The sequence below is a fragment of the Cynara cardunculus genome (genome assembly GCF_001531365.2).
Source record: "Cynara cardunculus var. scolymus isolate 2C chromosome LG 2, CcrdV1, whole genome shotgun sequence".
Lineage (NCBI taxonomy): Eukaryota > Viridiplantae > Streptophyta > Magnoliopsida > Asterales > Asteraceae > Cynara > Cynara cardunculus.
The window spans coordinates 59,612,852-59,624,906 of NC_037529.1; the positions used below are offsets into that span (position 1 = coordinate 59,612,852).

Consider the following 12,055-nt stretch of genomic DNA (forward strand, 5'->3'; position numbering starts at 1 on the left):
TGAAGGTTCTTTGGTGTGAGTGTTGTCTTCTTGAAGTATTGCTATCTCTGATAGATTTACAATGCAAGTTCTTCAGCGATCACTGAACATACTCAGTAAAGATCGCTGGAACTGAAAATACAGAAACATAAGTACAACGTATAGGTGAAAAAGGATTATCATCAAATCACTGAGAGAGAGGATCAACAACAACCTTGACGTGAAAAAGATGGAGTTGAAGGTTGTGAATGGTGGAATACCAATCACAATTGAATCAATCCGTAAATTGTTGGGTTTGAGAATGGGAGGAGTTGATATTCTGGAGATGGATTAAGTGGAGGATTCAAAAAATATGACAGCTAACTGGAGGAAACAGTTTGATAAGAAAAAGATGCGGCCGAAAGACATTATGAAGATAATACAAAGTTCAGGAGATGCAGGGTTCAACTTCAAACTGAATTTTCTTATTCTATTCGTGAATCTGATGGTTGAATGTAATAGGATGGGATGCTGCAATTTTGTTCGTCTCTAGAATAGAAAGTGAGGACGTAATTCCATAAATAGATTGGTGTAAGTACATCTATGGGAAGATAAAAAAAGCAAGTCAAGATGGAGAAGGGGTGGTAGAATGTGCTTCTATGCTGGACCGTTGACATACCTCGCTGTAAGTTTTTCTCTAAATATAAAACTACAAAAAATCTTTACATAACAAACCCAATATTTCATTTCCAGTTGTTATATGTGGAAGCGACGATAAGTCCAAAAGTTGTGGTGGAGCACAAGGGCCATGCAATCTCAGCATGGAACCTTGATTTGTTAAAGAAAAGACAATCAACAGATATTAAAGACGGAGGGTTCGGGCTATTACCTCTATGATCTAACGCTGAATCAAGTGAAGAAGTTCATCACCGTTACGCTTCAAATCAAGAGAATATCGGTGAAACATCAACACCGACACATCTGAGCAAAGAGGTTCGATTTATGTATTATATTTTCATGAAACTGCTTATTATCGTGTACATACGACCGAAAGTCAAGCTTAAATCCAAAGAAGAAAATTCAAATCTATTAGTACATGTACTTGAATTGCATCGAGTTCAATTATTAGAAATATATAGGCTACTGAAATCCAGAAATCAATGCATTATACATCTTATAAAATGCAGAAAAACTTGGCATACACAGAATTGCACTACGCATAAGGAACACAGTATCTAGTGCACATATTAACTTAGGCACACATGTTTGACATAGGCACACATCTTATAAAGGGTTTGATTTTACCGAATCATGTTTCATTTAACACACCGTATCATGTTTCATTTAACACACAGTGATTTACTGAATCATGTTTCAATTAACACACAGTGATGAATCTGGCTTCATCAGCTTGCAACAATATATAAGACTTATTTAAGTTATGCACTTTCTAATACATTTAAATGTCAATAAATGCAGGATCATGTTCAACGAATACTTATTAAGATCGCTGTTGTTTTAAGTGCAAGAGTGGAGGCTGAGATGGAAATTAAAGAAGCGATGTCCAAGTTTCCAGATGAAGAAGAATTCAAGCAATACAAGAAACAGCTGGATGAAATGTTCAATGAAGGAGCATGTAACACGACACATGACACTCATTCCAGTGGATTGAAGGATCATTCAAGTGCAAAAATGATGGACATCCTTCATTGGATATTGTTGTAAGTCAGCCAAGTGGGTTCAATGAAAAACCACTGCCCACGGTTTGGTTAAGCCCTGGTTTCATTGAAGTAGTTGATAAAGTAGTCGAAAATACTATATCAACGTCAAAGATGAAAAGACCATATGCAGCCATTACTCCTCCAAAGTTTGATTTGGCTATTAGTCTAATGAAGCAATCGGAACCTTTGTCAATGGTATTGCATGAAGAGGCTGAATGTATAGAAAGATGTCCTTCGGTGGAAAGATGTAATGTATCCGAAGATGCAAAGAAATATCAAGTGGAGCGAGCGACAAGACGTGAACTAAAGTTGGGTGACCATCTCAGGTCCCCTTTTGTTATTAGAGCAGTTGACCTGAACGTGACGCCAGAAAAAAGAAAAATACATGAATGGGTAGTTGCTGGGCTTGGAGGAAAGTAGTAAGTTTATTATTATATGAAAATTTCTTTGTCCAATTATTACCACCATGTCATCCGTCTTCATATTTTATTTATCATTTCGACGGTTTTAAATGCAGCGAGTTGTTGTTTTCAACACCAAACGATACAAAGCTACATCGGCATGCAATTAGCTTGGGGCGTACAACTACAATTTACGTAAGTGTGATAGACGCATGGGCGACATTGCTTAACTACGAGGAACGGTATCGGAATAGGGATTCCTTGCGTCATTATTTTTTTAACATGGAAGTTATGGTACGTGAGAAGGAAAATATTTTAAATAGCATTTTTTTCCTTGTCTAACAGCTTCATCAATATAAACCATAGATACATTGTTGCTTATGACAGGGATACACTAAGCTAAGATCTAAGAGCGTCAATCATAATACCCAATACGCACTTTTCAAAAAGGGTTTGTTATCTTCTGCGAAAAAGAACTGGGAAGTAGTACAAATGCATAACGTAGACCTGGTATGTTTTTCAATTTCAGATTCTAATTGCTGTATTTTGCTACCATATTCAATATGTACTTAGTCAAACGTATCAATGAATCTGATACACTATTGCAAATATGCGAATCTAATTGCTGTTTTTTTTCTAGATGTCTTGATTATGTAAACAGTCGTATATTTTAATACGATTGCATTAATATAAGGTTCATTTAGTTTATGTTTATAATGAATCTTATTTCAAATAATCATGTGTATTATGAATCTAATTTCACAAGTCTATCTTTTGGATGAATCTAGTTTTCAGTTAATTATATTCAATATGAATTCACCCGAATTTTACTTTGACAACATGATCAAATAATAGGTATTCTTCCCATTGCTTGATAAGGGACATTACTATCTTGTGGTGTTCAATTTGAAGAATCCATCAATTGTGGTCATAGACAACAGATATAGAGAAGTGTCCGATGACGACCACCTTCTACAAATGTATGATTTCATAACGGATATCCTGGTATGAATCAAATACTAMCTTATAACTGCATTCTCCATTAAGTTTGAAGAAGATGAGCTAAGCATTTCTTCCTGTTTATGCAGCAAAGGTTGATGATCAGACATTTGAATGCAGTAGGACATGCAGCAGGTAAAGAATTGGATGAAACTGGTCAAGAAAGATTGAGATTGGACTGGCAGACAAAAAATAACTTTGATGATTGTGGTGTGTTCACAATGAGACATATGGAAACATACATGGGAGATATGAAATCATGGAAGATTGGATTGGCACCCGAAAGTAAAATTCAAGAGAATCAAATCGCAAACCTGAGAATGAAATATGTAGCAAAGATATTGATGAACAGCTATAACGTCAAGAAGGATTACATAATTAAAGAAGTTGAAAAGTTCAATTCTATCGATGAAGTCGTCCATGGTAAGATAAGGAAGTGAGCTCACAATACAAGGGTAGAGAGACTGCAAATCTGAATTTTCATGTAGACGTGTTTAAGAACTTACATCTAGTACTGAATTTTCTAGTTTGTTTAAACATTCTCCTTTTGGCATTTCAACATGACGGGGTGCATATGAAATTTGATGATTATATTGTGTTCATAACACCGTACATTATACTTGCCTATTCACGGCATGTGTTCGTCACTTTTATATCATATATCAATTTGTTTAAAGATTGTGTTTGCTTTTTTTTGTTGACAATCACATAGAATAACATCAGGTATTGACAATTGTGGTTTTGATGAGGATGTACAATATTTGAGTTCATGGTTTGACAAATTGTTAGACGTTGATCAGTCTATTATTATGAGCTTTTTTCATTAAAGTAAAATATTTCGATGACACCAGATTCACAAGTTATAACAATATCACCACCAGAAAGATCTATCAGGTACTCAAGTTGATGTACATTGATTCATATAGTTAAGTATATCAAATAAGATACTGATACGAAGTTTTGTTCTCGTTTTGTCAGTCTATTATAAAGAATGGATGAATAGTTGATTATCCTGAAAAGATTGTTCAGGCAAGTATAAGTTGATAACTTGATTACTTATTTTTAATACATTAAGATTAGTACTTAATATGTCATTTTTACTGCAGGGAAATTATAAAATGATCTGTAATCTTTCGTAGGTGACGGATTCTATGCCATACATATAGTCTATGCCGTAACTGTTTTCTTGAACAAGTAAGTTTACTATTACATTCCATCATATGGCAGGACAATTCATTTAGTTTATCGATCTCCTCAATCATGTTCCTTATGTAGGTCAACGCCCGCATAATCTAATTGATGAACCTAGTTCCATCAGTACACTACATAAGTTTTGACATACTGACATATAGTGTATTAATGAAATTAGATTCGCATATACTTTTACTTTGATGCACCTGGTTTCATCAGTACATTTTATATGCCCTTACATGATGCCATAAAGTTTACTAATGAACTTAGATTCATATATGAGCTGATGAACCTGGTTTCATCAGTACATTTTATATGCCTTCACATGATGACATAAAGTTTACCAATGAACTTAGAATCATATTTAAGGTGATAAACATGGTTTCATCAGTACATTTTATACATAGCCATTAGTTTATCATGAATCTAGACACACATAGGTGAATGAAATTTAGTGATACGACAACAATATAATCCAGTGACTTAAATCTCAACAATATAGCCAAATAACATCTCAAAATTAATTGATAAGACAAATTCGGAAATATAAATTAAGTAGAAACAAAATTTCAAATTCATTATAATCCATAATGGATGCACCCATGTTCACAAAGGCATTATAATCCATAAGGTTGTCATATAAAAAATGCAAGTAACAAATGTCAGAATGACCAGTTTAAACATTGTAATCAAAGTGAACTAAAATCCATCAATACAATCCAATAACATCTCAAAATTAAATGATACGAAAAAATCAAAAAGATAACTTAAATGGAATCACGCTTCAGACAATTTCGGGAATCATGTGTAGCCATTTGACGACATAGGCGACACTTTCTCTTCTGCTTTTTCCGTTTGAAATTGCTTTCTCTGCAGCGTTAATAAGTCTCTTACCAGTTCCACAACCTTTGTTTCGAATACCGGTGGGAGGAAGAACATCAACAGTTTCGGGTTGAGATACTCCAAGAAACTCTTTAATAGACGTTGTGGTCTCTTCAGTGTGTGACTGTAAATGAAGTTCACTGTCAACCTTTGAATCCCATTGTTCGAGTTGGTCAACAAATCTTGACAAAATGTCTTTTTCATTTCGGATTCGACCTAAAATACGTTCAAAATATCAATAAGCCACACTCATCAATCTCTCTTTCTCTGCATCAACTTCACCATATCTGGAACGGGTTGGTAACCACTCCACGGGAACTAGATTGCGTCACCAACGAAGAAGTATATATTTATCGGGAATTCTGTCAACCTCGTCATTTAACATCACCTTGAGAGTATGACGACATAAAATCCCATTACGAACAAAACAATTACAACTGCAATCGTAGGAGTTTTCCATCTTGTTCTTAATCACCTATTATATGGGAGGACCAAATCATATTGTTCGTTAAAATAATATTGTACAATAAGGGGCGCAAAACGAAATTGGACAAAGTAAATATCGTGTACTTTGTTGTGAACTTCGAAGCCTTGTTCTTGTGAGTAATGGTGTACACTCTAGTTTCACCAACGTCGGTGATTCCATCCTAGCCACAAAGCCAAACAGCCTTTCTTAACTCTTTCTGAACTTCGAAAAATATCGTCCGTGTATACGCCTCTGCTGCATGTGCTTCTAACTTGCAAGGGGACACCAATCGAGGAATCGTGCTCTTGATTGTCACCTCTAGCGACCCATGTGTTGCCCGTTGACTTTCAATTGCATTATCAAAAGAACGTAGGAAAACAACAAGATCATGCCAAAAATGTGCATAAACGTTAAAAAACGCATTGATACTCTCCGACCTGGATGCTGTTTTCATTAGGCCTGACATATGATAATCCTTATAGTAAGCCGGAATCCACGACTCCCTAATATCGTACAATTCATCCAACCATGGATCTCCACGTAATCCATAAAATTCGATCAGATTGTTCCATTGCATCTCAAATTCATTAGGACCAAGGTGAACGTTCCACACCAACTTATTAAATTCGCTAACGAACTACGTACGGTGTTGGAGGTAATTACTAATCTGCCAAGTAAACCATCAAAACAATTGCATTAAAAATGAAAATGAACAAAAAAATTACTACAAAAAAACTATCATCTTAATTACCTTTGATTTCACCTTTTTAGTGATATGCCACATACACAATCTATGCCTGGATTCAGGAAATGCAATGGGAATTGCTTGTTTCATCAACGCACATTGGTCGGTGATAACGAAACATGGTTGACGTCCATGTGCTTTTACAAACGCTTTTAATACCCAAGTGTAATCAACTACAGATTCATTATGAATCAATGCAGCTCGAACAACAACGGATTTCTTATGATTGTCAATTGCAACAAACAGAACAAATATCATAACATGCCTATCAAAAATAAACAATGAAAATAAATACAAGGAATAAGATAGAGTATTGATAAAACCAACATAATAGTTTAATATCAAGTACAACTTACTTGTTGGTCCGAAACGTTGCATCAAATGAGATTGCATCGCCAAATTCCCTATAATGTGATCGTGCAGTCTCATCAGCCCAAAAAATTGCTAACAACTCCTTGTCATCACACTTGTACTCGAAAAAAAAACTCAGGACAAACCTTCCTCCTATTAGCCATCACATTTAATAACATTTGTGCGTCTGTATTGCCAACAAAATATGCCATATCGCGTTTGAAGTTTTGATGATCTCTTACAGTGCCACCCGATGAATCTACACCACCCTTAACGGCATTCATGAATCTATGAGATTTGGTGACGCCAACCTTGGAGCTAGAACCATGAAATACATTCTTATGATCAGCGTAGTGGAGTTTCCTTTTAAAACGTGAAAACCTCATCTCCTCTTTATTAAAAAGGATGTGATTGTGCTGCTCAACAAACTTGTAAACTTCGTATTGATTCGGTTCTTTAACAAAGTGAATTTTTAAACATGCTCCACAACCGGAACGCTTGATATTTGAATTTCGGAATGTACGACCACTTGGAAGAACATCTAAGGAATCAAAATACTTACTTTGTGGCCTCCCTTCCTTACTACACACATAAAATCGAGACGTGATACGACCAAGCTTATTTATCTTCTTGTTAGATAAACGTATATCAAACCCAGCTTCATTGGCATATTTCCGATACATTTTCTCAGCCGATTCTACAGACTCAAAAGAATCACCAACCTTAGGTTTGTATTTTACGTCTACACTAGGAAACCAATATTTCGACCCATCAGACGTTTCCCCCATGTCTTGATATCGATAATCTACAACAATAACCAAAACAAGTTGTTTTTCAGTAATAAAAAACGCATAAAGAATGACCAGTATTTGTCTTCGCTACATATTTAGTACATATGTACTCCAAGATGAATCTTATATTAATGCATTTGTATCTTAAAGCCGCATTTAGATTCAAAACAGTAAGACAACAACATGATTATAATTTGATGAATATGTGGGCAAAAGACATAATGTAAGTAACAAATAACATCATGTTAATCTGCTTTTGAGTTTGAACCAAATAGAGTGGCTACATGTTGAGGGCAAAGGACAGGCCAATGAAAACATACTGCATTGTGAAACTGGTTTCATCATCATTCTTCAATGTCAATATTCTTCATACTCATTGTTAGATGATTCTACATAATGGATACTCATGCTATGCCTACATAAGATGCATTGTGAACAAGGTTTCCTCACATAACAATGATATGATTGATAATGCCCACAAAAACAAAATTAGATATATGCAATGCTGGTAGGATGACAATTAGGTGATGATTATTGGCTTTTTCTCATGATCGATGTGGTGAAACCAACTCCTATTTAATGCGACAAATAACTAGATATAATGTAAAAAGTTTGAAGACTGCTGTACTTTTAACCAAACCCGTATGATACGTCCACCATCCGTTTTAATAATTACTAATTAGTGCATATCATAATATGAAGTCTACATAATTAAACATAACAGTCACGTATACCTATGTGCTATTGTAATCATACTTTGACATACTGACATATAGTGTATTAATAAAATTAGTTGCTAATGAATCTAATTTCATTGGTTACATTTTAAAGATGATGATGATGATGATGGTTATGATAGCTGCCTATGTCAAGTCTTAGTTGCTAAAACATTCATCCATTAATCCTCATGCACACCATAACATGACAGTCAAGGAACTCACCGTTAACTCCTCTCGAACCGACTGCATCGTGTGCTTATGCGAGGTGGTCTTGGGTGAACGGTTAGCCATGTTAGAAAGGTGTGGTCATGGGTATCATGTTGAGTGCCTAGAAGCATGGTTAAAAGAGCATACAAACTGCCCACTCCATATAACCCCTGTCTCTGGTTACATTGTTGCATTGTTGAAATCTTTGTTATTTTAGACGAAGATGAAATTGGTTTCATCAGTATCCTTTATCAGACTATAATGAAACCAGATGCATCTTAGCTTGTTCATTGAATTAAAACCATATGCATCTTAGCTTGTTCATTGTACCTACTAATATGTATAAAGTGTAATGAAACCAGCTGCAGCTCAAGTTGTTGGCCCAGTTCTTACAGTCGAAGAAGCAGATGACTCGACACATTGCACTAGTTAGTGAAGTAGAACATATATTCCTACCATAATGTTCATTTCCCTCCCGAAAATCAACAATAATGAATAGATAATGACATAAACTTAGAATTTTTTTTAATTGGATTTCATTAAGTTGATATTTGTTAATCTTTGTTTGTTTTGAGATTAGCTCTTTCTAGATTAATCCATAACTGGTTGTATAACCTGCAAAATCTGGTTTCATTATAGGCCACCCTCCTTCTCCCAACAGTTGATCCAAGTGCAGACTATGGTGTTCATGGACGATTCATAATGCTAGGACAGCAATCAACAAACTCTGTGATGTCTTTTGGGGTTTCATTACAAGTTTGCAGTTCTTACTATAGTTACGAGAACAAAACAGTACCTTCAGATTCATTACTCAAGGACGCAACATCATCATCGTCAAACTCTGCAGAAACTCTGCCCGTAATCGAGTCACTACGCTCAGGTATTGTTTCATTTTGACGAATGCACCCATCCTCATCCCTAGCTGAGTAATTGCATTTATCTTGTGTTGTACCATCATTAGTTGCAGTTGCAATTTCACGATCAAGATCAAAACCTTTACGTTTACCGTTAATGCCACCAATTTCATCAAAGATATCCTTGACGAATGTCTCATTGAAGGAGATGGGATCCATAGGAGTATGATAAATTATTCTACAACAATATGCTTCTATCGATTCCATCCATTTTGTATATTGTCTATTATTTAGTAAGGTTTTAATTACCATATCAGTTTCAGTTTATTAATAGTAATTAGATGGTTTCATAATTAATAAGATATTTATTGATCTTATTTAAAAATAATTATTATTATATAAAATTAGCAAATGACAATATTAACCTTTTCATTTAAAAAATAAATTAAAAAAAATAGTATTCATTGATTGGTTAAAAAGGAGGTTGCAAGGGTTGTACAAATAGGGGAGGTTGTAAAAGAAATATACCCTATATATATATATATATATATATATATATATATATATCATAGTTGATTGCTTAAAAAATATAATCACATAAACATTATTAATTTACTCACCAAATTCTTTCAAACCACCCCAAGTTATATAACCGAACCTGGTTATCACATCCTCCTCAAATGATCCTACAACCTCAACTCAGGTATTAAATCTGAATGATCCTTCAATCTTTGGTACGGATAGTCTCTGTGTTGGATACACTAACTGTAGACCTTTATAATGCACTGAACTGTAAATTCGAAGCTGGAAAAAGCTAAATATTGATTTACAAGAACAACTTGAAAAATGCCATTCAAAAATCAAAGAACTTATTAAGATTGAAGAAAATCTTAAGGATCAAGTCATTGTAAACCAAACAATCGATATTGAATGTAAGCAAGCTATCACTGAGCGTGAACAAGCTATTGTTGAACTCAAAGCTGAAAAGGATACCATTGAAGGATGGTGTAAAGCCTCCATTAATACCAATAAGGTCATAAATGCTCAGATACCCGCAAAAGTTAAGAGTTGTCTCGGATACTATTCAGACCAAGAAGACCATGTCAATGACAAATCCATGTTAAAGTTTGGAACTTCTGTTTCCTCCATACACCTCTTCCACTAAGTGTTGCTCTACATCTGAGTCTAAACCCATTCTTGAAGGCACTCCATAATCTTCAAAATGCTTAAACAAAGGTAAAACTATTGCTAACATTCCTTAAAAAGCCAAGAAAAACCAAAAGTTGAAGAAGGCTTCTTCTAAACCTTCAGCTTGCCAACTTTCAACCTCTGGTAAAAAGATCTCTGGACTCATTCAGAGATCAACTCCAAAACTGAAAGTTGATCTTACACCGAAAAGAATTGAAAAACTAGTTGCTCCCATACGTAATCACAATTGTATAAAACATAATTGAAAGAAACAAATTAAAATTTACCTGCTCGACAGGAAGGAATTCCATAGCATTTTTTCAAATGATATTCACGGTCTTATCTCATGCCATAACTCTCGGTAACCTGTCCTGCCTGCTGGTCAGCAAAATGAAGGCCATACGAAAAAGTCCCGTAGATCCGAATATGTGAAGGTTAGATCGTTATACATAAAAACAATCTGTAATATGTAATTTGCAAACTGTATAGAAAAAAAATTGTAATTTTAGAGCATCCACAGTGATGGAGCCTCCAAGAACCCTATTTTCCATAATTTTTTTCCTACCACATCATTGTCATATCAACAAAATAAGAACCTAAATAAAACTCCATGATGAAGATTCTTACAAAAACTTCACTTTTCATTTTTTATTTATAAAATGTAATTTTATTTATAGATTATTATATAAATTTAATATAAACATATTTATATCTATTATAAAATTATTTTAAAAAGTTCAAATATAATTTATTAGTTTTCATTTTTTTATATTAACTTTAATTTGTTAATATGAAGAACGAGGATTAAAAGTTAGAGATTGAGCATCATATGAAATTTTTTGAGAATATTGTGGAATGTAAGATAAAAACAAAGCAAAATTAATAAATATATTTATGTTAATTAATTTATATTTTTTATATCAATTTTAACTTATATTTTTCATTGATTTATTAAAATAAAATGGTTAAAAACCAATAACAGTAATAAAAAAGAAATGCAGAAAAGAACCCAGATTCTTGTTCAAGCATTTGGGTTCTTAGAGTATCCAGAGTGATGTAACTTCTAATAAACTCACTTGTCATATTTTTCCTGTCACATTATTGTCACCTTAACAAAGTAAAAATCACAATAAAACTACACAATAGAGGTTCTTACAAAAACACCACTTTCTATTTTTTTTAATTTATAGAATGTAATTTTATTTATAGATTGATGCATATAGTTAATCTATATTAATTTTCACTTTTCTATATTAATTATAATTTGTTAATTTATATATTAAGTTAACATATTCGAAAAACAATTAAAACATAAACACATACTACAACAAAAAAAAGGTACAATATTGCACAAATGTCGATCTTTATAAAAAGTAACACTAAATAATATATATTAATATAGATCACTCGTAATCTCGATTTGACCACATATGTTCAACCAAGTCGGAGCGGAGTTGATGATGAATTTCATTTAAACCCATCTAATTTCATTGAAGATATTTTTGGAATTAATGATATAACTTTGAAATATTTGTGTATAAATTATCTACATTTTTAACAAAATAATATATAATATAATAAG

General features: G+C 33.6%; 1 protein-coding gene across 1 annotated transcript; it reads right to left on the bottom strand.

The window, feature by feature from the left end:
* Positions 1 to 5,054: 5,054 nt before the first annotated feature.
* Positions 5,055 to 9,504, bottom strand: LOC112506219 (protein FAR1-RELATED SEQUENCE 5-like). Its single transcript, XM_025110237.1, has 6 exons — positions 9,228 to 9,504; positions 6,861 to 7,519; positions 6,720 to 6,817; positions 6,370 to 6,628; positions 5,808 to 6,255; positions 5,055 to 5,368 (listed from the first exon to the last, which is right to left on the bottom strand). Exons 1-6 carry the CDS (start codon positions 9,502 to 9,504, stop codon positions 5,055 to 5,057), a joined length of 2,055 nt encoding a protein of 684 aa, XP_024966005.1.
* Positions 9,505 to 12,055: the final 2,551 nt, after the last annotated feature.